Source organism: Siphateles boraxobius, unplaced genomic scaffold (assembly GCF_051911475.1).
Source record: "Siphateles boraxobius isolate OS27281-9 unplaced genomic scaffold, OSU_SipBor_1 1, whole genome shotgun sequence".
NCBI lineage: Eukaryota > Metazoa > Chordata > Actinopteri > Cypriniformes > Leuciscidae > Siphateles > Siphateles boraxobius.
In genome coordinates this window covers 16,637,035-16,664,758 of record NW_027508699.1, presented here as the reverse complement: position 1 = coordinate 16,664,758, position 27,724 = coordinate 16,637,035, and the positions used below count along the sequence as shown (strand labels likewise).

The following is a 27,724-nucleotide window of genomic DNA, read 5'->3' as shown; positions in this document are numbered from 1 at the left end:
AATGTTTTATGCCATTATATATTGCCCTGTGTCCTTCAGTGCAATGGCTATTCTGACTACTGCAAGTACGTGTTCACAGTTGGTGCGCGATGCAACTGACGCTGTGTTACGTACACACCACACTGTTATGTGTAAGGATTTATGCCATTATATATTGCCCTGTGTCCTTCAGTGCAATGGCTATTCTGATTACTGCAAGTACGTGTTCACAGTTGTTGTGCGATGCAACCGACGCTGTGTTACGTACTCACTAAACACTGTTATGTGTAAGGATTTATGCCATTATATATTGCCCTGTGTCCTTCAGTGCAATGGCTATTCTGATTACTACACCGTAAGTATTCACAGTTGTTGCGCGATGTAACTGACGCTGCGTTACGTACTCACTACACACTGTTGTGTAATGATTTATGCCATATATTGCCCTGTGTCCTTCAGTGCAATGGCTATTCTGGTTACTACGCAGTACGTATTCACAGTTGTTGTGCGATGCAACTGACGCTGTGTTACGTACTCACTACACACTGTTGTGTGAAATGATTTATGCCATATATTGCCCTGTGTCCTTCAGTGCAATGGCTATTCTGGTTACTACGCAGTACGTATTCACAGTTGTTGTGCGATGCAACTGACGCTGCGTTACGTACTCACTACACACTGTTGTGTAATGATTTATGCCATATATTGCCCTGTGTCCTTCAGTGCAATGGCTATTCTGGTTACTACGCAGTACGTATTCACAGTTGTTGTGCGATGCAACTGACGCTGTGTTACGTACTCACTACACACTGTTGTGTAATGATTTATGCCATATATTGCCCTGTGTCCTTCAGTGCAATGGCTATTCTGGTTACTACGCAGTACGTATTCACAGTTGTTGCGCGATGCAACTGACACTGTGTTTATGTACACACTGCACACTATATGAATTTGCCGTTGTATATTGCCCTGTATCCTTCGGTGCAATGGCTATTCTGGTTACTACGCAGTACGTATTCACAGTTTTTGCGCGATGCAACTGACACTGTGTTTATGTACACACTGCACACTATATGAATTTGCCGTTGTATATTGCCTTGTATCCTTCAGTGGAATGGCTATTCTGGTTACTACGCAGTACGTATTCACAGTTGTCGTGCGATGCAACTGACGCTGTACGCACTGCACACTGATATGTTTAATGATTTATGCCTTATATATTGCCCTGTGTCATTCAGTGCAAATGGCTATTCTGATTACTACGTATTCACAGTTCGTGCGCGATGCATCTGACGCTGTGTTACGTACACACCGCACTCTGTTATGTGTAATGTTTTATGCCATTATATATTGCCCTGTGTCCTTCAGTGCAATGGCTATTCTGACTACTGCAAGTACGTGTTCACAGTTGGTGCGCGATGCAACTGACGCTGTGTTACGTACACACCACACTGTTATGTGTAAGGATTTATGCCATAATATATTGCCCTGTGTCCTTCAGTGCAATGGCTATTCTGATTACTGCAAGTACGTGTTCACAGTTGTTGTGCGATGCAACCGACGCTGTGTTACGTACTCACTACACACTGTTATGTGTAAGGATTTATGCCATTATATATTGCCCTGTGTCCTTCAGTGCAATGGCTATTCTGATTACTACACCGTATGTATTCACAGTTGTTGCGCGATGTAACTGACGCTGCGTTACGTACTCACTACACACTGTTGTGTAATGATTTATGCCATATATTGCCCTGTGTCCTTCAGTGCAATGGCTATTCTGGTTACTACGCAGTACGTATTCACAGTTGTTGTGCGATGCAACTGACGCTGTGTTACGTACTCACTACACACTGTTGTGTGAAATGATTTATGCTATATATTGCCCTGTGTCCTTCAGTGCAATGGCTATTCTGGTTACTACGCAGTACGTATTCACAGTTGTTGTGCGATGCAACTGACGCTGCGTTACGTACTCACTACACACTGTTGTGTAATGATATATGCCATATATTGCCCTGTGTCCTTCAGTGCAATGGCTATTCTGGTTACTACGCAGTACGTATTCACAGTTGTTGTGCGATGCAACTGACGCTGTGTTACGTACTCACTACACACTGTTGTGTAATGATTTATGCCATATATTGCCCTGTGTCCTTCAGTGCAATGGCTATTCTGGTTACTACGCAGTACGTATTCACAGTTGTTGCGCGATGCAACTGACACTGTGTTTATGTACACACTGCACACTATATGAATTTGCCGTTGTATATTGCCCTGTATCCTTCAGTGCAATGGCTATTCTGGTTACTACGCAGTACGTATTCACAGTTGTTGCGCGATGCAACTGACACTGTGTTTATGTACACACTGCACACTATATGAATTTGCCGTTGTATATTGCCCTGTATCCTTCAGTGCAATGGCTATTCTGGTTACTACGCAGTACGTATTCACAGTTGTTGCGCGATGCAACTGACACTGTGTTTATGTACACACTGCACACTATATGAATTTGCCGTTGTATATTGCCCTGTATCCTTCAGTGGAATGGCTATTCTGGTTACTACGCAGTACGTATTCACAGTTGTCGTGCGATGCAACTGACGCTGTACGCACTGCACACTGATATGTTTAATGATTTATGCCTTATATATTGCCCTGTGTCATTCAGTGCAAATGGCTATTCTGATTACTACGTATTCACAGTTCGTGCGCGATGCATCTGACGCTGTGTTACGTACACACCGCACTCTGTTATGTGTAATGTTTTATGCCATTATATATTGCCCTGTGTCATTCAGTGCAAATTGCTATCCTGATTACTACGCAGTGCGTATTCATAGTTGTCGTGCGATGCAACTAACGCTGTGTTTGTGCACACTACACACTGATATGTGTTATGATTTATGCCTTATATATTGCCCTGTGTCATTCAGTGCAAATGGCTATTCTGATTACTACGTATTCATAGTTGTCGTGCGATGCAACGGACGCTGTGTTTGTGCACACCGCACTCTGTTATGTGTAATGATTTATGCCATTATATATTGCCCTGTGTCATTCAGTGCAAATGGCTATCCTGATTACTACGCAGTGCGTATTCATAGTTGTCGTGCGATGCAACTAACGCTGTGTTTGTGCACACTACACACTGATATGTGTTATGATCTATGCCGTCATATTTTGCCCTATCCTTCAGTGCAAATGGCTATTCTGATCACTACGTATTCACAATTGTTGTACGATGCAACTGACGCTGTGTACACACAACGCACTGATATGTGTAACTATTACGCCGCTATATATTGCCCTGTATCCTTCAGGTCAACTGGCTACTCTTTTACTGTGTAGTCACAGTTGTTGCGCGATGCCACAGACGCTGTGTTATGTACATTGATATGTGTCTATGATTTATGCCGTTATATGTTGCCCTGTATCCTCAGTGCAGCCGGCTATTCCGATTAACTACGTATTCACAGTCGATGTCGCTATGCCTCTGACGCTGTGTTTTTTGTACACAAAAATGTAACTATGCTTGTGCATAGTCTCAGTCGTCGCTACGGCGACTTGCATTGCATCTGTGTAGATATTGAAGCGTTATGCTGCCCTTCAATGTAATGGACCATTGTGTACGCATATTCATGCAGTTTCGGTCGCTTCAGCAACTTGAGCTGCATTATACACACAGATGTTTAAAATGTGCACACTGATGTGTTATGCTGTTATGTTGCCCTCTATCATTCAGTGCAACAACCAGCTATCCTATCTAACTGCATATTCAGTTTGTCGCTACAGCGACTACACTGCACTTATGTACGTATAAGGACGTGTGTTGCTATTTTGTTGCTCTGTTTCTTTCAGTGCAAAACTAGCTATCTTAATCTACTGTGCATACTCACAGTTTCTGAATGTATGTACGTACACGGATGTGCAATTTACCATGTGTTATGCTGTAATGCTGCCCCGTTTCCGTGCAGCTAGCCATCCTGATCGAACTGTACATCTCAGTTTCTGTCTCTACGCAGTTCTGTCGCTACGGCGACTTATGCTGCGTTATGTACATGCATGGATGCGCTACAGCGACCGATGCTGTTACGTACATGTGCTATGCTGTTATGTTGCCCCTTTTCCTTCAGTACAACTGGCTATTCTGTGCTAACTCGTCTACTCACAGTTGTAGCTACGGCTATGTGTTTGTTGTTTACTGAGGTGCTATGCTATTATGGGGCTATTATCTACTGCGTATATTCATCAGAGCCCAGGTGGTTGCAATTCCAGCATTTTGCCCGGATGAGGTCAGTGTTCCAGAGTCTCAGAAGTACGCTTGTGCCCCATGCGTGCCCTGCGTGCTTATGTGAACAGAACTAGCCAGTTTCGAACTTCAGAGCAGCTCTTCGTCTGCTACGCGGGTGCTAAGAGGTGGCGCGCTGTCGAAACGGAGGCTATCTCACTGGATAGTGGAGGCTGTGCACTGGCTGGCTTATGCTTCACGGGAAGCCGTTTCCCTATAGGGGTGCACGCCCACTCCACTAGGAGTTTGGCGTCATCATGGGCGTGGGCGAAAGGCATGTCTATTCAAGACATTTGTTTCGCGGCAGGTTGGTCGTCTCGTAATACCTTCGCGAGATTCTATAACTTGAATATCCCTTCATTCGCACCACATGTCTGTCAGTGCAGGGAGAGAAAGCTGAGCTGTCGTTGGACTAGGCTAGACTGCCCCGATGGCGCGCGCTCTAGCCATGGTTCGACTAGTCGTCAGACAGTGCGAGTTATTATTAGCATAGCTATCATGTTCACTATATTGTGCCCTTTGTTATGTCCGCATTCATAGCCGGCAGTATTTTCCTAAGCACAAATCACTTGCTGCAATCTCCCTCCATTCAGTTCAGCGTGCTTAGCTTGATGGGAGGGGCCTTCGTTGGTGCAGATGCCGAGTTGGCTCGGTGCCAATAGATGTTTCAACAGTCCGCCATTGGCTATTTGCAAGCAAAAGAGTTATTCTATCAGACTTCATGATTCGAGGAAAATGGATTTCCCCATACGTAATGTCTCGTTCCCTCCTCTCAGGGAACTACGGTTACGTGAGTAACCAGAGACGTTTCTATTTCACAGACAGTCCTTGCAAAGAACTTCGGTAAAAGAACGTGCATATCGAATCTCCTCAAAATGCTATCTGAACAGTCTAGAGAAGTTCTGATGAGAAGATTTAATGACAGCCCTACAGTATATGGGGAGTAGTTTTCACAAGGCATGTATCCCAGTTAACTATAAGGTGGAGTCAAATATAAAATTACACAAGTGTGTTCTCTAGAAGTGGTTTTGTTTGTTTCAAGCATCTAGTTAAAAACCTAAATTAGAGTTATTTTGCAAATTCATTACTCTAAACTAAACTTACAGTTTCATGTTCATTGTATGATCATTGTATGAACAGTTGAAGTCACAGCCGCATTCTAACTAACTAACCATAGCGGAAACCATAACGACACTGTCAAACATGGCAGTGTCAATAAAACCGTGATGTTTTATCACAATTGACACCCCGTAATTAAATAAATGATTCCAATCGGGGCAGAGGTTCATCCATCAGATAAAATTCCCACATTTTAGATTGGGCCAGATATTTCTGTAATATCAGCTGATTTTCAGTATGCCTGGGAGCCGCCATCATTGGGGAACATAAACACAATGACAAATCAATGCATTTCATGCAAATTGAGTAATTTATGTAATCGATTACGTCAATGCAATGTTCCAAGCCCTACACTTAACATAGACGAGAACGGACAACTTATAACATAAACTCAGGGCTATAAATACACAAGGAAAACAAAGGGAGCTAAATGAAACACAGGTGACACTAGTCAGTAACTATAGCAAACAATGAGCACATAATAAGTAACCAAGGAGGCAGAGGAGGAAAACAGGAACAACTAAAAAGCGCATTAACGTGATATTACCTCCCCCTCCCGGAAGGCAAGTTATCGCACCATACACAGAAAAGAAAGTACAACGGAGGAGGGCGGAAGGGGGTTCTGAAGGAGGATGAGGAGCTGGCAGAAGGAGACACCATAGAGGAGGGAGAAGCCAGAGAGCAAATGGAGGGAGGAGCCAGAGTGGAGACAACGGCAGAAGGAGGAAGAGATTTACCTCGAACAGAGCCATCAGAATGAAGGCCCATGGTGGAACTGATGGAAGGAGGAGCCAGGGAGCCTAGTTGCTAGGAGCCTGACTGACTAAGGTGGAGCCAGGAGAGGTAGAGAGAGCTGAAGAGATGAAGACCCAGGGCGACAATGATGGAAAGAAGGACCAAGGCGGAACAGCTGGATCGATGGACCGAGGTGGAGATGAGGACTCTTCAAACTTAGGAGGAGCTGGTGGGAGTGACGGTAGAGCCAGAGGGAAGGAAGAGACATGTGGAGCCAAAAGGGTGGAGGGATGAGGCGTAACCGGAGGCCTGGAAGTCTGCGGCGCAACCAGGATGATGACTGACCATGGTCAAGGTCAAGGTGAACTTTATTATCCCACAAAGGGGAAATTCATGTGGTCATTCATTACACGCCCTTGTCACAACATATTCTCTGAAAACATAGACACCACAGTCAAACCAGTAAGCATTAGGGATGCAGCGATTACCGGATTTCACAATTAACCGCGCTTTAAAACGTCACGGTTAATTAATCGTAAAGACTATGCTACACCGAGTGTTCTGCACGGAACGGAACTTTTGCACCAAACGAAAACAAGGTTACACCAGCGGTGCACCAGCTTAATGCCGTGCTCGTCAACCACTATGGCAGGGGGACTAGCAGCGACGCTCTATTTCCACCGAAAAAACGCCTTAAGGGCCTGTTCACAGATCGCGTCTTTTGCGCGCTCAAGTTCGTTATTTCAAATGTAAGCGTGCGGCATGAGCGCTCATAAGGGAAGCGGCACGCTCGTTTTTTCCAAGCGCGTGCGCACCGCATCGAGATAAAAACATCTCTACTTTTCAAAATGCCGCAAGCGCACCTTAGGTCAAGTGACAAGAACCAACACAGCAACGACAGACGCCTCCGGAGCGCAACCGCCCTAGCGCTGTGGAAAAAGGAGAACGTGGCGTGCAACTTTCAGCTTTCAGTGCAACGTAAAAAAACAACAACCAAAAAACAGCGGAATGTTTTGGTTACCCAAGTCTGTGGAAAACAGAATGTGACGTGCTCTCAAGAGTTTCAGTCAGTGAACATTTAACTTAATATCCTATTGCTTTCTCCTGTAAATGTTAGGCTTTGTAGTTTTAATATGCCCGGTGTAAAACACTAACATAAGATCAGGGCCCTGTAGACTTCTAGGACTACCAATTAACTGCATTTCAGTTATTAATAACACTACATGAGAGATGTTCTCAGTTTCTTTCTATAATTTTTACTTAAACTTCAAACAAACAAACCAAAATAATGAGATTATAATAGATGATTTTCTAAAGGCACATGTAAAATTTGGATTAATAATTTAAAAAAGAGTATTAAAATAAGTACAATAATATTGGAGTGGATAACATGTGGACTATATTTGTTTTCTTTTAAAAGAAATACATAGTTAATATTTAGCTTACATTTAATTCAATAGAGCCAAATACTTTGTTTATTCTTATTTTCATTGGGATTTATTATCCCTTTATTTGTTTTTAAGTCAAATACCAACAAGATATTGTTTTCATGTTATCAAGTTTTCTACCTCAGGTTGAAAATAAATTTAGAACAAACTAAACACTTAATCATTCTGTGATCTATTTCAATCAAAGAGCCCTGCAGCCATTGACTTAATTTGTTATTTTTAAAAGAAAAATGCTGGATGTTTACAAAGCACTTCTCTTTAATTCCAAAGGAAGAGATTGATTATCGTTTGTCATTTTATAATTTTGTACTGTGTTGTGGCAAATAACACATGAAAATCTAGTGTTGAGTGTTCATGTGATATTATACATATAGAGTTGTGAAATTAATTGATGCATAATAATCGTGATAATCGTTAAATCGTGATTATTTCTCAGACAATAATCGTACTTACAAAATCTTTAATCGTTGCATCCCTAGTAAGCATACATAAAAAAAGACAATATATGTATAAAAAATACTGCAGAAATGACGATCACAATGCAACATTTAACGTTAAAAATGGCTAATATTATCAGGTAGCTAAAAATGTGATAGCTTGCGATGTGCTTGATCATTATACAATTTGATCGCTGCAGGTACAAATTATTTATTGTACTTTTTCTAATTCTCTGTTGTAAAATTCTACCAGTTGACCTATTACTTCTCATAAATTTATGATGGAGAGGGCGTGTGGGGTCACTGAGAATTTAGTCAGTCTTTTTTAAGATAGGCCTCCAAGGTGGAGCCGGAGGGACGAGGGAGCCCAGCAGAGCCTGAGGGATGAACAACCACAGTTGAGCCGAGGGGGCATGGCACCAAGGTGGAGGTAATGGTTCGACTGGCCAATGTGGAGTCCATGGCTCAGAGGCTTGAGGTGCACCCAGGGCATTAACACACTAAGAGATCGAGAAGCCTAAGGCTGATCCGAGCAGTCGAGGGGAGCCATCAAAGGAGGAGCTGAAGGGAGCCAGCAGAGGTGGGGCCGAGGACCTGGATAAGATCAACAGAGGCGAAAGGAGTGGGAGGCTGGGTGGGACCATTAGTGACCACAAAGACTTGGTGCTTGTTGACAAAACAGAAGCATACTTGGTGCTGGGCGACAAAATAGATTTGGTGCTGGGCGGCAACAAAGAATACTCTGAGCTGGGTGGAATCAGCGCAGACGAAGAAGTCTTGGAGCTGCGCGAAGAAAGGAGGATGAAGGTTTGACGGGACCAGCGGAGTAGGAAGGACTCCAGACGGGACCAGGACATCCAGACAAGGGTAGGAACAAGGGTGGGACCTGGCTTGATGACAATAAGCCACTCCAGACAGTCCAACTCCACCATTATACACATTATATGGAACAGACATTGGTACTGGCTCACACACTTGGTCAGACTTGGCTGGCTCTGGGCCTGCGGTGGGTTTCGGCTTTAAGTCTGTGGTGGGCATTGGGACTGTCTATGGGACTGTGGCAGGTGTAAGGAGAGGCTGGACGAGGGGATTATACTTCTCCCACTGTAAAAGAGGACCCAGTCAGCCACAGAGCGATGTCAATGTACTCTGCCAGGGTCGAGCTGCAATCTAGCTCCTAGCATCAGTAGTTTAATGTTCTCGTCCAGTCGGCTCCAAAAGCTGTCATCAAGGTGCGCAACTCTTCCTCATAACCCTCAATAGCCTGTCCATTTTGGCAGGGAGAACAGTATGTCGTCTGGCTGAAGTGAAACTACTGCAAGATCCATTATTTTTGGTCCGTACTTCTGCCACGTGGGTTGCAGCAAGAAAGAATTTGAGGCAGGATCTAAATGCAGCAGTAAAACTTTAATAAACAATAAAGCAAAACAACAAACATGCAAGAGATTATCCACATGGAAGAGCAGAACAATCCCTTAACAGATAAGAATGGATAACTGAGAACACAAATTGAGGGCTATAAATACACAGGGAAAACAAATGGAGCTAAATGAAACACAGGTGACACTAGTCAGTATAGTAGGGTTGGGCGATGTCTACCAATTTGGTATCAGACGATGTCTACAGTGAAACATTGCGATGGACGATGACATCGGGAGGGGGAGGGGGGGGGGGGGTAACATTCTCATTTTCCACTAGATATTTTCCTCTATATCGCAATGCCGGCTAAACATCATGATGCTGGCCCAACCCTAATATATAGCAACCCATGACCACATAATGAGTAACCACGGAGACAGAGAGGGAAAACAGGAACACAGGAACAACTAAACAACATAATCCTGACACCCTGTGATAGTATTTTATGTTTTTCTCAAAGTGGGTAAATGTTTTCTTTGTGAGTAAAAATCACAATGTTTGCCATTCCAAAGCAAAAATTTTCCAGAAGTCAAAGCAGCGATTATCACATAAGTCATCAGATTTCCTTTTTCTTTTATGGCTGTCTAGTGTGTAGGTTGTGACCTCAAGCTCTCTTCCAAAACACACACAAATGCAAACAAACACAACTTAAATGTTAGTAAGCATAAGCATGTGCAAATAGTCTTTACATCTAGAGGAAAGTTTAGTACATCAACAAACTGAAAAGCCACAGATGTAATTACTGCGGGGGTGGGGGGAGGGGTGTACTAATACTTCCTTCCTTATAACTTATAACTTCCTTGTAAGCCATTTAATTAATCTATCTGCGAATGGGCAATTTGGGCAAATGCTCATATATTTTGTTTTACACACACCAAAATATCCAAACTTTTATGTTTGACAAAACAAAGGAAACAGAAAACAGTGCTAAAACCTATTATGCTGTTCATCGCTTTCATCATAATCACATAATATATGAAAAGCAACTCCCTTGATTGAAACATCTGTGTTTACCATTGGGCAGCAATATTTGAAATAGTTTCCAACATTACGAGCAATCGTACAGTGGGTGGAAGAATTGAGAGATGAAATGCTAAGTGGTTGCTGAAAAAGAGCCCATTAACTATGGCAGATTTACCTCTCAGGCTATATATTTTGCAGGCTCATCACAACCCTCTGACTAACACTGGGACGAGCAGGGAAGAGGAAGAAATGGGATCAGAATTTCAAAAGATTCCTGTGCTGTACGACATCTCTAACCTGAGGCGAAGATTTAGCATGCTGTTCTTATTAGACAGCATTCCTTCAGCTCACATCAAAGACAGACTCTGCAGATATTGTCTCGCAATCGGGCGAACAGAATTACACACGATTGATGCATTGCTTAGTACAGCAAAGAGAAATGTGAATGGAATACTTGAAGTATTTGTGAATTTTTTGTTGAGTATGTGGTGTTACAGTATTGTACTTCTACTGAGTTGTATCTTCACGTAAATGTTTTTAATGAATTTGTAAATGAATTCTCAAAAAATTATTTTGGCGAAATTAAAATGACACAACAATTGACATACAGTGAGAGTACAGAGCCTTAACATCACACATGCTTGTGGATAGCATAGCTCAGATAAAATGAAAAGTTCATATTAAAATCTCCGGCTTTGATATCTTGGGAAATCTGAGCATGGTTTGAAACATTCTCATGAGAAAAAATTAAGAAGTAGTAGATGTGTTCCTGTTGCTCAAACAATAGAGCATAGCTTTAACAATGCCAAGGTCATGGATTCAGTCCCCAGGGTAAGAAAGAAATCATAAAATGTGTACCTTGGATAAAAAGCATCTGCCCAATGCATAGATATAAGACATAAGGAAGACTACATTTAATCATATTGCTGTTGAGGATAAACTATTGAGATATTAATGTATTTTCTATGGGAAAGAAAAATTGTTCCTTTAATAGAAAACAACCACAGCTAGTCTAATTCTCTTAAATGTCACAGCAGGTCACCGTGTTCATAAGCCACTCCCACTGGTCTCAACAGCTCTACAAATATGCTCAAATTTGCCAAATATGTAAACTTCAAATGTAAAGGTTCAAAAACAAGTATTCAGCATCTTTTAATGATCTGTTGACAAATAAAACCCACTGACATGCCCTATCATTCATAAGTGAAAATAAGGGGCTTCATCTATTCACAATTATTTGACACAGCAGTAAATCAAATCATTTGGCAATTCCCAGCATTTCATACAAATTCGAGTCACACTAAACAGTGTGAGTATCCTGCAACAACAGCTGTCACTGGGGCGGTACTTTTAAAAGATACTAATTTATATGATGCACCCTTTAGGGCTAAATAAATGTACAAGGTGTTACTTCTGAAAGGGTATCACCCTAGTCACAGATGTTGTACCATTTTTTCCGAGAGTTTATCCTTGGCCTACACTGTTCCACAAATCATAACTAGAATGGATGGTATCTACCAGGATTTTTATAAAACAGCTTTGCTTGCCTCAAAAACTTCCTCATCAAGGATTCTGGTGCCGAAGACAGCGATGCCATCTGTGTTAATGATTGAGTGGTCACTTCTGCTGAGTGGTTTAGAGATCTTCTTCTTACAGTCCACAATCATTGTAACGGTCTTCTTTTCAACGCTAATAGCCACACGGTGCCACCTGTTGGGGAGGAAATGCAACAAACAAGAGCCATGAAGATTGTGATTGTTTAGTTTGTAGCATGGACTATGTAACTGTCTGCTTTCACTTGCATGCTAAAACGCATGTTTGAATCTTTATACATTTACATTTATATAGTGAAAACAACTACCTGCCATCGAGGAAGGTTTGTATTAGTACAGGATGTTTCTAAATAAAGTATCTTAAAGGAAAAGACAATCAGCACTGTCTCTGTCCATGCATATTTAAAAAGGCATTTTCTCAACACTGTCTCTCATGTTGACTCAGTTATAAATATTCAAAAGCTGTTTTTTGTTTAACACCATTTGTTTTCAATGAAATGAAAAAAAAGGTCTTTATTACATGAATTGTGAGAATACAACATTGTTTTATCACATGTAAATCCCAATGTGGCTAATCAAAAGCACAGAAGCTTACTGCCGTTCTCGTATCTTTTTCAAGTAAATGTTTGCTTTGCTTGATTGGTTGCATATGCCTGAATATTAACATCACACAATTGTCCTACTTTAATTGTATCTATATAGATAAATAAATGAATAGGCAGATGGAAAATAGTACCAATAATAAACAAAGTGGACTAAAGTAGCTATTAGGAAAACTTCATAAGCAAATTGCATAACCAATCCAAACACATTCAACGGCCAGTTGATGAAAACTTGCTTGTTAAACACGCAGACACACACACACACACACACACACACACACACACACACACACACACACACACACACACACACACACACACACACACACACACACACACACACACACACACACACACACACACACACACACGCTAAGGCCCATTAATAAACACTTATAAAGAAATACAAATAAAAAGTCAACTTGCTTTCCATCTGCGAGGTTGATTGCACGGAAAAGGGGGTAATCCTCAGGAGCGGGTTTCCCATGCTGATCCTCATACAGGAAGATCGGCGACCGGCCCACCTCCACACCCAGCTGCTGGATGCCCTGCTCGTTGTATACCGACAAAAGGAAGGACTGTATTCCTGCCTTTGGCTTGATAGTCATAAGGATGGAGAAATCCTGAGGGAATACTCCTCCTGAAGATACAGGAAAGGCATTGTGGGTTAAACATCAGCTGTTATTAATGATTCATATGCTTGTCTACCTTTCTGTTGCAGAGATGAGCTGAGTCTATCAGAGTGTAGTGTGATCTAAACAGGCCTTGTAATATACAATGGCCCTTTTACAACAACCCCTACCCAAGATTGTTTATTGAGATAGTTTAACAAAGTATGAAACAGTTTGTCTTTTCTGTTGGCATGTTAACTTTACAAGGTGTCAGGTGACATAACAGATTTACAATAAAATGGGTTGTATGAGCAATAGGTTGGAAACAAATCTCAAACTATCTATATCTGAAGTGCTGTTCTCTCTGCCAAACTTGAGGGAGAATTTTTTTTTTTCTTGCCAACATACTATTTAGCTGAAATTTCCAGTCCTAAAACCATAGGGTTTGGAGGCCATTTTATTTCAGCCAAAAATCACAGAAAAAGAATTGTTCATTTAATCTCCTGCTATTTTGTGCCTCAGTTACCCTTTGCTGTCTGGCCAATTTGGAAGATACCCAACACACAGAGAACAGAGGGTCCAACTTAATAGGACTAAACTTGTAAATGTATATGATGTTGTTGTTATAAACTGAGCAAATAATGAGAGATTTTCAACATCCCATTAGTAAAAACTTTTCTCAAAACTGTGCCTACCATGCAGGGGACATATGGCACATAGTTGTTTTGAATTATTAGTGATACTATGTCAAATAGCCATCATTTTAATAAGTATTAGTTCATCATCTGTGTTATGCTACAAACAACATACAGTACTAGCCTCTGTTATAGGGCTACGGCTACAGTTAGCACCAGTTAGCAGCAGTTTAGATCTTTTCACTTATTTTTTGTTTAGCTAGTCATGGATGATTAGCATGAAACACTCTGGTCCAAACCAACCCAGGCTCATTGGGAAAATCTGCCAGCGGCAAAATTTCTGCGATATGATATTACATTACTTTTTTGCAAATTACATGAAACTTTCAAACACTTTTTGGCTATGTTTTATTATATTGGTTGGGTAATGAAATATCTGGTGAATCTTGCTAAAATGTTCATGCTCTATGGCATTTGAAAATAAAGTACCACCTACACTAAACCCAAACCTAAACCTAACAGAAAGTATTAACAAGGGTAAATGTAAGATCAAACACATTTGCTAAAGAAACTGTGCCATTTTAGCTTCTTTTTATTTTGAGCTCTTTTAGTGTTTCAGAGGACTTGTCCTCAAGCAAACGACTGAACACATCTATGGTGTTTTACTGCCACTTGTATTCATTTCAACTGGTAAATGCAGTGAAACGTATGTATCACTGAAGAAAACTGCTTTTAATAAAAAGGCCAAATTCTGACAGTAACATTCTGTTTTCCATTAAAACAGTAATGTGCTGTAGAAAAAAATGTATTCTGGGCATGTGGGCAATATTCTTCACGGTAAGCAACTGCTGTTAATTTACAGCCCATTTTCAACACTAATCTATTGAACTTATATATTACGGTTTTGTACTGTAGCACACAATGCATTGTGGATGTTTCACAGGAAGTCACATTCAAGTCTCCTATCAGTGTTCGAGGCACTTATGACAGGAGCAGGCCTATGTGTGGAAAATAGAAGAAAACTAATCAAAGCGGAAAGGAGAGGGAACTTTGAAACTGACTGCAGCGAGGAGTGCGTTCTTTTAAAACTGGACCAGTGACTGCGTTGAGCGGGAAGAACTGAAACTGAAAAAGTGGCGCCTGAAACTAACTTGAGTTTTGAACCTTTGATACTTCAAATCCCTAGAAAGTGCTTTGAAAATGACTGGAGTGAGGAGCACTGGAAGTTTTGTTTGGAGTGTTTTCTCTCACATCCAAATCACTTGAACGGTACGATGAGCTGGAACTGAACAAGCCGGAATAGTGCTTGAGAGTGAAGTGAGTGATTATAAACGCATTTACCAGAGAGGGCAAAATCCAGTCGATTTACTGTAAAACATAATTTATTCCCAACTTTCAGTGTTTATTAAGGCTTTCAGACTGTGAATTTCTTGGTGGGACTCAGCCTGATGGCTCATTGGCGGGAGAAACTCTGCTGCCAGTATTTTACTGTAAAATAAAATAAAAAATTCTAGAAAATACTGTATTTAATTTTTATGGTAATAAGCTGTAGAGTAATTTCACAGTATTCATAACGTAGAATTACAGTAGACTGCTGGCAACTCTGCTGCAAGTATTTTACCGTTATTTTACGGATACAATTTTTATACAGTGTAGAGTATATTTTTTCCAATGAGCCTATGTTGTCAAAACAGTAGCCAAAGAGCTTAATCGACTCTTCCTTAGAACAATAAATATGCCTTTAATTCCTTCATCAAGTCCTGGGCATCAGACTTCTGCATTGTAAACAGTCCAAATGCATTTAACTGAGACGGCCAAGCTACATTATGTACTTCCTGTTGCATGCATTTCTAAGAGAAAAAATTAACAATTTAAAATGTCACTTTGCAAGAGAAAACCAATTACACACATTTGATTCACAGCCTTGCCCAACCAGAACAGTTACTCTATTTAAAAGTAAGTAGACAGGAGAGTACAGATTAGCATAAATCATGTACCTGGGAAGAGCTGCTTGGTTGGGGAGCTGAGTTGAGCTTGTTTGTCCACTCGGTAGGCCACATCTGGTTTGGATCCTCTCCGGATGGTGCAGAAGCCTTGTGTTTTCTTCACTCCTTCAGGTGAACTTTTAAAGTCTAAGACCTTGAGCACATCCACGGGTTCAGCTGTGAGGTAGAACGTTGAGTGCTATGATCAAAGCGTTTGTCATTTTCGTAATTTCATTGGTAAACAAAATTTATTAGCATCAGTAGCTCTGAAACATCAAACCAAAACAATATTGGTAACACTTTACAATAAGGTCCATTAGTTAACATTAGTTAACTACAGTAGTTAGCATGAACTAAAAATGAACTGCATTTTTTTTTAATCTTTGTTAATATTTATTTCAACATTTACTAATACATTATTAAAATCTCGTTAACATTAGTTAATGTAATGTGAACTGACATGAACAAACAATGAATGACTGTATTTTTATTAACTAACGTTAATAAAGATTAACAAATACAATAACAAATGTATAGCTCATGGTTAGTTCATGTTAGTTAATACATTAACTAATGTTAACTAATGAATCTTATTGTAAAGTGTTACCACAATATTTGTACAGTTATTTCCATTTGTTTTTCTAATTTAACTGAAGGCACGATTCTGTTAACAAATGTCTGGATGAGATATGAGGAAAAGTCTACAGCAACAATAACGCTTTAGTGTCTGTCAATGGATACAAAAATATAACAAAAACAATGTGGGAAAAATTAAGCCGCACTATCCAAAGATAAGTTTAAATTGTCACAGATGAGGGGTGGGGTGGGGGTTGGAGGTGTCTTGGTTCGTGTCGATAACCGACGAATAGGATGACCACAGTGTGGAGTCAGCATATCTACAGTCAATTATCGTTCAACAAGTGAGGACATTTATGGGCCACATCTTGCCGTTTGTTGATACGAACAAACAAACTCCCATAAAAAATTCCCCCTCTGTGCCCAAGTGTCATTTCGCATTTCACTAACTCTGACTGACACTTTTACTGTACATAATTCCCTGCCATTGCATATGTGCTGTGACCGTCAATGAAGCAATTGTACTTTTATAAGGAACCCAAGCAGAACAGCAGTAAAGATGTGAAGAAATATCCAGTAGGGATAATTGACCCCCCTACATGCAGATCAATTTACAAATCCAAACATTCCAGGAGTTAAAGTCACTGGTGCTGGTCAATGCTCCTCTAAGGTTATGGCAGCTCAGCACGACACAAACTTTACAAGTATGTCAGGTACTAAACTTTATTATGTCGCTACTGCCAATATCAAATTCTAAAGATGTTGGTTTCGCTCAGCCTGCACCCCACAAATGGCCCATTTCTAATGATCCTTAACACATCTATGCTAATCCTTAAACAGGCTGAGAGATTTATGATATGATTAATATGGCAATTTAGAGGCTGGTACTGTAAAGTGGACTCTGAGCAGCACTGTAATGTCACACTGATTTATTGCTCTGCTTGAGTCTTTTAGACTTCATCTTTGATGCCTTGAAAAGGAAAAGTTCCGGCCTCACTCGAGACTGATGAATGAGGATGTAAGCCATGTCAGGGAGATAAGAGTATCAGCTGGGTTACTTAGATCCATCATTAGCCGTATACAACTTTGTGTCCCTAAGACGCATCTGTTTGTCATCACCACTGTGAACGTTGTGGTTGAGGATGCCAAGTTGTCTGAAGTCTCTGAATCTCAGGAGGTTTAAGGGAATAGGAAACAGAGGCTGAATGGATGACTAGCACATAAACACTCCTATTCTTACTCCCCCACTACCAGAGACTACAAAAACTTCTGAGTCAGGTCAAATAGACATATTTGTCTGCTGGTCAGGCAGCAGACAGGAAGTATCCCTTTCAAAGGCCTAAAAACAATAAACCATGCAAACAAGAACGACTAGTTGCTAAGACTCATTACTCTCTCTCTGGACTCCTTAGTGTTGGATTCAAATTAGGGTTTTATTTTCATATGCTTTGACATCACAAAAGGGCTCATTTTCCACCCTGTCCCACTCAACTAAGCCTGGGAAAGCACTTTAGAAGAATTATACTGAAGTATTTTTTGATAGATCCGCCCTATAACCCTGTGTGTAAAGCACAATAAAACTATTAAAACCATTGTAGGACGATGAGCCGCGTTTTTTAAAAATAGACAGTGGAAAAGTCACTCAGACGCTTAGTCGTCACAGTTACATTTAATTATATTTTATTTCATTTTAAGGTCAAGAGCAGAACAAAAATATTATGAAATTTCTTCTTTTTATACTTTCTTTAAAAAAAAGTAAAATTTAAGTAAAATTTTACCTGTTCCCCCATTATTTTCTGTAACCCTATGGTAAGAGCGTACAGGAAGTGCTGATCCGGTGGTTCCTGTTCCACATATGTGGCCAGGAGTTGAAGGGTGGTGCTTTTTTAGGGTTACTGAACATGCTGAACACATTATGGTGTCGGCATGGCACAGCCTGCAGATAACTTTGCCTCAATGTGCCACCGACTAAGTCCTATGCACTGAAAACACAAACATCTACTCTGAGATAAATTGACTATTTTTGTTCAAAGGTTTGAGCTCAGTAAGGTTTTATTTTTTATGAAATTAATACTTTTATTTAGCAACGATGCATTTAATTGATCTAGAGTGAATGTGAATGTTTTTCAAATAAATTGTCACGATTCATGAGTTCGCTGTTTTCTTCATGTCTCGTGTCATTGTTGTTGTGTGTGTGTGAGTGGGCGTGGCCGCTCGTGCCACTGATCAGCGTGCCAGCTGATCTCGTTCCCTGCACCAGCTGCTGCCAATTCACTCACCTATAAAGACTCAACACACTCTCCTCTCTTTGTCAGATCGTTGGTTTGGTGTTCTCTGTGTCGTGCTTCGTGTTCCTGTCGCAGTCTGTTCCAGTTGAGTTCCTGTTCGGTGTCTTCGTGTCCTGTCTCGTCTGGATGTCCATCTGCACTGGATTCACCATCACCCGCACCGGTATCACCACCACCTGCACGCTGACCACTGTGTCCCTGCGCCACCATCTGCAGTGTTCCTCGTGATTGTCTTTGTGTCTTCTGACCATTAATAAAAGAGTCAACTTGCATTTGCTTCCGTCCAGTTCTTGTGACAGAACGATCTGACCTACAATGGAAGCAGCAGGGGAAACAGCCTCTTCCTTGGAAGACTTCATCAAGACCTGCATGGCGCGGATGGATTCCCAGGAGAGGAATACTAATGAATCGGGTCGAGCTATTCAAGCTCTTGTGGCGCAGGTGTCCGAGCTCACCCAGCGATTCCAACTGATGCAAGCTCCCACTGCGCCACCCACACCAGCCGTTCCTCTCGTACCACCAGAGAGCGCCTCCCAGTCAGAGCCCCGCTTACCTGTTCCTGAGTCCTACAACGGTGAGCCGAACTTTTGCAGAGCATTCCTAACTCGCTGTTCGATGCACTTCTCTTTGCAGCCCAGGACCTTTGCCAGTGAACGCAGTAAGGTCGCGTTCGTGCTCACTCTTCTGACTGGGAAGGCAGCGCTATGGGGAACGGCGGTGTGGGAGAACCAAGACTCGTGCTGTAACTCGTTCCAGACACTCGCCGCCGAGATGAGAAGAGTTTTTGACCGTGCGGTCGCGGGAAGAGAGGCGGCCCGGATTCTAGCAGACCTCAAGCAAGGTGAAGGATCTGTATCTGATTACTCTATCGAGTTCCGGACCTTGGCGGCAGAGTGTCAGTGGAACGAGGAGGCGCAGTGGGATATGTTCCTGCATGGGCTGGCTGACCGCGTCCAGAGAGAGATTTATGCCCTGGACTTACCTACTACCCTCAATGGGCTGATCGAGTTGGCACTCCGTGTGGACTCCCGACTCTCCAGAGTCGAATCTCGGAGGTTACCCGCACGGGTATCTGGAGCGGCGGAGACTTCGCGAACCAGCGGCGGGGACGCGGTCAGCCCCGTCTACGATCACGAGCCCATGCAGGTCGGGCGAGCTCGGCTTTCCCGGGAGGAGAAGGAGAGGCGGAGGTCCCAGGGCCTTTGCCTTTACTGTGGTGCAGCAGGACATTTTGCTTTCAACTGCCCGGTAAAAGGCCAAGCCCGGCAGTAAACCTGAGGCTACTGTCGGGTGGGATCTCCGCCGAGAAGACCTCATCAACATCAACGCTCCTCCCGGTAAGACTCAGGTGGTCCGTTCACTCTCACGACTGTCAAGCACTACTGGACTCTGGGGCTGAAGGTAACTTCATGGACCACACTTTTGCACTCAGGATTCAGGTTCCCCTTCTACCCCTCAGTCACACCATCGCAGTGCACGCGATTAACGGACAAACACTCCCTACCATCTCTTATACCTCTGGACCCCTCACACTCAGCGTATCCGGCAACCATTCCGAAACCATCTCTTTTTATATCTTGGACTCCCCCCTGGCACCCATTGTTTTAGGTCATCCCTGGCTCCTCAAACACAATCCCAAAATAGACTGGCAGCAGAGATCAGTGTCTGAATGGAGCAATAAATGTCATGAGTCCTGTCTTGTGTCTGCTTGTCCGTCTGTTTCTGTTTGTACGTTTCAGGAGGAAGCAGCGGACTTGTCAAGCGTGCCCACGGAGTACCTAGACCTGAAGGAGGTGTTCAGTAAGTCTCGTGCTGCTTCTCTTCCTCCGCATCGTCCCTATGACTGTGCTATAGAGTTATTGCCAGGTACGTCTCCGCCTAAAGGCAAGTTATATTCACTTTCTGTCCCAGAGAGGGAGGCTATGGAGAAATATATTTCTGATTCTCTAGCAGCGGGGTTCATCCGTCCCTCCTCTTCTCCAGCGGGGGCGGGGTTCTTTTTTGTGGGGAGGAAGGATGGGTCTTTGCGACCTTGTATTGACTACCGGGGGCTGAACAACATCACGGTAAAGAATACTTATCCTTTGCCGTTGATGTCTTCAGCCTTCGAGAGGTTGCAAGGAGCATCTATCTTCACAAAGTTGGATTTACGTAATGCCTATCATTTGGTCCGCATCAGGAGGGGGGATGAATGGAAGACTGCTTTTAATACCCCCAGGGGGCACTTTGAATACTTGGTCATGCCTTTCGGCTTGTCCAACTCCCCAGCGGTCTTCCAGGCACTCGTCAATGACGTGCTGCGAGATATGGTCGACCAATTCATATATGTCTACCTGGATGACATATTGATTTTTTCTTCTTCTCTCCAGGAACACGTGCAGCACGTTCGACGAGTGCTTCAGAGACTGCTAGAGAATGGGCTTTTTGTCAAGGCGGAGAAATGCGCTTTTCATGCACAGTCTGTTCCTTTCCTTGGGTACATTGTGTCGTCTGAGGGAGTGCGTATGGATCCTGAGAAGGTTAAGGCTGTGGTAGATTGGCCAAGTCCAGATTCCCGTAAGGCCCTACAGAGGTTTTTGGGGTTCGCCAATTTTTACCGACGATTTATTCGCAATTTCAGCCAACTAGCCTCGCCTCTGACCGCCTTGACCTCTCCCAGAACGGCGTTCAGGTGGTCAGACGCAGCGGAAGCTGCGTTTGCCAAACTGAAAGGCCGCTTTGTTTCAGCCCCCATCCTGGTTACCCCTGATTCATCACGTCAGTTTGTGGTGGAGGTCGATGCGTCAGAGGTGGGGGTAGGTGCAGTACTATCCCAACGCTCTCTCACAGACGACAAGATGCACCCATGCGCGTTTTTGTCCCATCGATTATCCCCTGCCGAACGTAACTATGATATTGGTAATAGAGAGTTGTTGGCAGTCAAATTGGCATTGGAGGAATGGCGCCACTGGTTAGAAGGGTCGGGGGTACCTTTTGTCGTCTGGACAGACCATAAGAATTTGGAATATATCAGAACTGCTAAAAGATTGAACTCTAGGCAGGCTCGGTGGGCACTTTTTTTCGGACGTTTTGACTTTTCTCTCTCGTACCGCCCGGGCTCCAAAAACATCAAGCCCGATTCTTTATCGCGCATTTTTGACCGTTCCGATCGCCCGTCTACTCCCGAGAGCATTTTTCCAGAGACTCTAATTATCTCTACTCTCACATGGGAGGTCGAATCGAAGGTCAAGACGGCCTTACAAGGGGTAACGCCTCCGGTCGGTTGCCCACCGAACCGTTTATTTGTGCCAGAGGAATTACGGTCCGACGTTGTTCAGTGGGGGCATTGTTCCAATGTGGCTTGTCATCCAGGAGTTAGCCGCACTACATCTTTAGTCAAGCAACGATTTTGGTGGCCTCGTATGGCTCGCGACGTTCACAGTTTTGTTTTGGCTTGCTCAGTTTGTGCCACTGGTAAGACTTCCAATCGACCCCCAGATGGGCTCCTTCAACCGCTGCCGGTTCCTTCGAGACCCTGGTCCCACATCGCTCTAGATTTCGTCACCGCCCTCCCACCCTCTCAGGGTAACACGGTAGTTTTAACCGTGGTGGACCGGTTCTCGAAGGCGGCCCACTTTATTCCCTTGCCCAAATTGCCCTCAGCCAAGGAAACAGCGGTAACAGTCGTTAACCACGTCTTTCGGTTACATGGCCTCCCGACAGACGTGGTTTCCGACAGAGGTCCCCAATTTGTGTCCAAATTTTGGCAAGAATTTTGTAGATTACTGGGTGCGACTGTTAGTTTGTCCTCAGGGTTTCATCCCCAGAGCAATGGCCAAACTGAGAGAGCCAACCAAGATTTGGAGAGAACGTTGCGATGTATGGTTTCCAAGAATCCTTCCTCATGGAGCCAACAACTGTCAATGGTGGAGTACGCCCACAATTCATTACCAGTATCATCCACGGGCCTATCTCCGTTTGAGTGTAGCATAGGGTACCAGCCACCAATTTTTCCTAGTCTGGAACCCGAGGTCGCGGTTCCCTCCGCTCACGCCTTTGTCCAGAGGTGTCATCGCACTTGGACTAGAGCCCGAGAGACTCTACTCCAAGTGGGAGCGCGCACCAAGGCCAAGGCTGATCGCCACCGGCGGAGGCCTCCCGTATACGTCGTCGGTTCCAAAGTGTGGCTTTCTACCAAGAACATTCCTCTCCGCTCCGTCTCGAATAAGCTTGCTCCCAAATTCATTGGTCCGTTTACTGTCACCAAAATCATTAGTCCGGTGGCAGTCCGCCTCAATCTTCCTCCAGTGTACAGGAGAATTCATCCCGTGTTTCATGTATCCAAAATTAAGCCCGTTTTTCGTTCTCGTATTAATCCGCCTGTCCCGGTTCCCCCACCGCCGCGACTCGTAGACGGGGAGACCACATATTCGGTTTATCGTATTCTGGACTCAAGGCGGAGGGGACGCGGGTTCCAGTACTTGGTGGACTGGGAGGGTTACGGTCCGGAGGAGAGAAGTTGGGTGCCTGCTAGAGACATTCTGGATCACTCCCTTATTGATGATTACAATCGACAGGTAAGGGAGTCTGGGGACGCCAGGAGGCGTCCCTAGGAGGGGGGGTACTGTCACGATTCATGAGTTCGCTGTTTTCTTCATGTCTCGTGTCATTGTTGTTGTGTGTGTGTGAGTGGGCGTGGCCGCTCGTGCCACTGATCAGCGTGCCAGCTGATCTCGTTCCCTGCACCAGCTGCTGCCAATTCACTCACCTATAAAGACTCAACACACTCTCCTCTCTTTGTCAGATCGTTGGTTTGGTGTTCTCTGTGTCGTGCTTCGTGTTCCTGTCGCAGTCTGTTCCAGTTGAGTTCCTGTTCGGTGTCTTCGTGTCCTGTCTCGTCTGGATGTCCATCTGCACTGGATTCACCATCACCCGCACCGGTATCACCACCACCTGCACGCTGACCACTGAGTCCCTGCGCCACCATCTGCAGTGTTCCTCGTGATTGTCTTTGTGTCTTCTGACCATTAATAAAAGAGTCAACTTGCATTTGCTTCCGTCCAGTTCTTGTGACATAAATGCTGTTCTTTTAAACTTTTCTATTGATGAAATAATCCTGAAAAAAATATGGTTTCCACAAAAATATTAAGCAGCAAAACTGTTTCAACATTGATAATGAGAATTGTTTAATGAGCACCAAATCAGCATATTTTATGAATGATCATGTGTGTTACGATGTGGTTTTGTGCCCTGTCTTGTTCTATGGTTCCCTGTCTTGTCTATTAGTTATCCCAGGTGTTTCTGATTTCCCACGCCCCCTTGTTTAGCTTGTTTGTCCCTGATTATTTAAGCCCTGTGTTTCAGTCTTGTCTTTGTGAGTTGTTGTCTATTGTTTAACGTGATGTTGGTTGTTCCTGTTCCCGAGCCCTGTATCCAGTCTTGCTTGTTGTAAAGTTTGTAGTTTGTTAATTAAAGCGTGTGCTGCAGTTGGATCCATCTTTACTTCAACCGCACCGCGTTAAAATGTGACTACATGAGTATGCTTGAGTAATAGCTGCTAAAAATAACTTATTTTTAAATACATATTAAAAATAACATTTTTTAAATAATATTTCACAATATTTTACTGTATTTTTGATTTTAAAAACCCCAAGCTTTTGAACAGTGTGTGCAGGAAGCTTCATATTTTTGAATAGTGGCCCATATAGGAATCATTGTAAAGATTTTATTAATGTTTATAAAAAATAAATATAAAAAAATAGAAATATTTGCCTGGAACATCCTGATTTTCTTGATAACTTTAAAACAGCTGCACACAATAAATCTCAGCGTGTCTACATCCGTGCACGTTTATGAGCTTAATGATGTGGTCAGGTCCTAATGTAGCTTTGTCAAATCAGTCTGTTAAGAGTTTCCATTCAGCATAACCCCCACTTACAAAACAAAGGGCAGCCCTCAGCCCTCATTCTAAATGAGATGTAAAAAAAAAAAGTCTGAGTAAAACTCATCCAACTCTTAAAGGAGAGGGTAATAATCTGTAACTCTTACGAACCTCTTGCAGTGCTACTGTTTTTTTGTTTTTTTTTTCTAAACTCTAAACTAAAGGTCTCTTTGTGCTCTTCAGAATGCCTCTCAGCATTACTGCATACCTAAAGGCCTCATATATTCCAGATGTGGAGAATTGGCAGGAATGCCCCCCCCCCCCCCCCCCCCCCCACCCACCCTCACAGAAACTCTTTAAAAAAATCAGTATCCAAAATCCATTAATGCAGCAAGTAATTGTGGATATTAATGCTTATCCACAATTAAAAGTGCTGGATAATTTTTATTCTTCGTATTTTCCATTTATTCTACTTGGGGAGGGGCAGTGTCATGGATAATGACACGGCAGTCGTTTGACAATAAAATATGACAAAAAAAATTTAGCAGAAAATATTTTATCGTCTGTGTAATTCAGCATCTGAAATTACTATAAACCTTGAAGAAATCTGGCAGAAATATCAAAATGCTGTTAAATACACAAGAGACACGACATCTACTGCCCAGTCAAGAAAAATCATAACATTCAATCTGATCCAACAAGCAATGAAATGTCCAAGCATTTGACATCATCCCTATCCCTACTATGACAAACATCTAATGCAAAAAAGGCCCTACATCCTCATTGGTTGATTCATTGGGTCATCTCAGTGGGTGTGGCCAATATCTCATGTGGACTTTGTGAACTGCTGTAAGAGATCTCTGATATGGATTTCAGTTCAAATAAACAATCCAGAAAACAACAGCCAAAAGGTAGCTTTCATGCATGGAATGCAGTTGTGGTCAAGATTATTATTAAACCAAAAATGTGAAAGCTCACTTTAAAATACCCCCACCACCCAAATTGGCCTGCAGATGTGCAATGTGGTGAAGACATTATCAGGCAGCCATTTTGAAAGATATATGTTACATATCTGAAATGGCCATCAGAACAACAACAAAGGAATATACTATTTATCATTTTACAGGGCAATTGTTATATGTTGGATTCCTTATAATAGGAGAGACCAGGCCCTTTAAAATACTATTTGAAAGACAATGTATAAAAACTATTTGCTATCCTCACAGGTGAGGTAAGGATATAATGCCTGAATTTATTTTATTTTTTTTAGACTAGGCTATACAAGAGGACTTAATTAATAAATGATGGATAGGGTCACTTTAATTAAAACACTCAAGTGTCCAATTTAAAAGGAGACAATGTGTCAAAGTCAGAGAGCTCTTCTACAGTAGCCTTCTGACAGTAGACTGGTCTTTAGTGTGGACTGGGATAGTGTGGAGAAACGGTATCTCTCTCAGTAATGCAATTTCACAATCTAATCCTGGGCACTCGAGTGCCTCGCTGGTGTGTGCAGGGTAGTGCAGTTCCATGAAGGCTGTCTCATGGACTGGTCAACTATAGTTAACTAATTAAGACTACTTTCTGCTATTTACTAAATCATTCTATTCAGTGAAAAAGCCTACATTCAAAATATTTTCTATATGTAAAACTTTGAAGATCAATGTCACCAATGATATTAATTAACTGGGTATTTAAAATATATATATAAAAAGTAACTAAAAAGGAGGCTTTTTTGGCATACCACTCTGATACCTGTAGGCTGCACACCTTGAAATAAAATATCTGTCTTGATACACTCTTCCATGCCTAATTTCAATTGTTGCATCAAGAGTTTACTAGAAGTAAATACATCTATAAATAATAAAATATAAATAATTTTCAAAATAAACATCAAATACTGGGTATGTCGAAGATATTACATATGGTCAACAATGGGTTGTTTTTAAATGTGCTTTACAAATAAAGAAAGAAAGAAATAAAGATATTAATGTAATTATCTTCACAACTTACACCCCTGATCTAACCTAACTAGCCTACTCAACGAGTTATTTTTTTCCTCATCAACTTTTTTCTCATTAAAAATTGTGGGCATTATGATACCACCTAAAATTATAATTTTTAATACTCTTTATCAGTATTGAGGTTTACAAATGCGTTTTTACCTCGAAACGCGTCTATGATAGCCTACCCACAAATGCTGCCTATGTAGGCAGCTCAGCAGGTTTTGAGATGCAGCCAATAAATTTCGCAATATATATAGCCGGTACATGCGGTGTTTTAATTATATTTTGACTCTGAAATGCACTCAAACATTTTAACCCTTACAATTATAGCACAGTCTATAGCCTACTGAGGATGGCATCACTTAGCTCGCGACGATGCTCCTCGACCTTTCCTTACCTGCTCTCACATGTGTTGCCTGTAGGACAAAAGTCAGACTGAAGATTGCACTTAAAACGGAGTTCCTGAGGCACTTTTTCGTTTTCCATCTCGTGGACCACCTTTCCTTATCCATGACCGGCGCCCTCAACTGTGTCTTATTTTAAATTCGTTCCTGTTCCACAATCCAGATTATTGCTATTTATTTATGCACTGCCATTAGCAAAAAACAACTACAAATCAATTGGTTTTCGTCGAAAACAAACGTCTTAGTCCCTCCGCCCAGCAGTCTCTCAGACTGAAGGTAAACGGGCTCTCATGAAAAAAAAAAAGGAAACCCGTTTGTTCCCTGAAGAGCTCAAGTCTTTAGGAGGGTTGGACGTGTGGACTAAACCTGACCCGTGAGGAAAAAGAAATGAACACGGGAAAATCACTAGTCTTGGAAAGATCCGCCCATTATTTTGATGAGAGCTTCAAAAGTTTGACACCGTTCCCCCGAAAGCTTAGAGCAAAGGTGTATCTGACGGATCATACAACACCGGAATGATGGTGATGGGACAGCGGTTTACCAGAGGAGAGTCACCCCTAGCCCCTAGCCTGGATTGTCATCCTGCATCTTGAATCAGTGACAGAGGACTGGATAAGGACTATGTCCATAGCATTTCACAACTTACTTTATTTTGTTACTTCTCACATTTGTAGATTATCATTTGGAAATATATAGGCTATGTTTTATATGTATTTATTTACATAGTGTATTCTTTGTCCTGTCTGTTATTTCCACTGCAGACCGGATGAAATGACATGTTGCTCCACTAGCCTAAAAGACTGTAATAACACT

The 27,724-nt window shown here is 42.3% G+C and overlaps 1 protein-coding gene across 1 annotated transcript in view; it reads right to left on the bottom strand.

The window, feature by feature from the left end:
* The window catches only part of col11a1b (collagen, type XI, alpha 1b), a 117,076-nt gene extending 89,792 nt beyond the window's left edge, over nt 1-27,284 (bottom strand). The window contains exons 1-4 of the mRNA XM_077225351.1: nt 26,905-27,284; nt 15,793-15,957; nt 12,976-13,189; nt 11,942-12,104 (exon numbers count right to left, since the gene is read on the bottom strand). Coding sequence (XP_077081466.1) covers nt 11,942-12,104; nt 12,976-13,189; nt 15,793-15,957; nt 26,905-27,019 — 657 coding nt within the window. The 5' untranslated portion in view covers nt 27,020-27,284. The remainder of the gene's footprint in view (nt 1-11,941; nt 12,105-12,975; nt 13,190-15,792; nt 15,958-26,904) is intronic.
* Between the last annotated feature and the right edge of the window lie 440 nt (nt 27,285-27,724).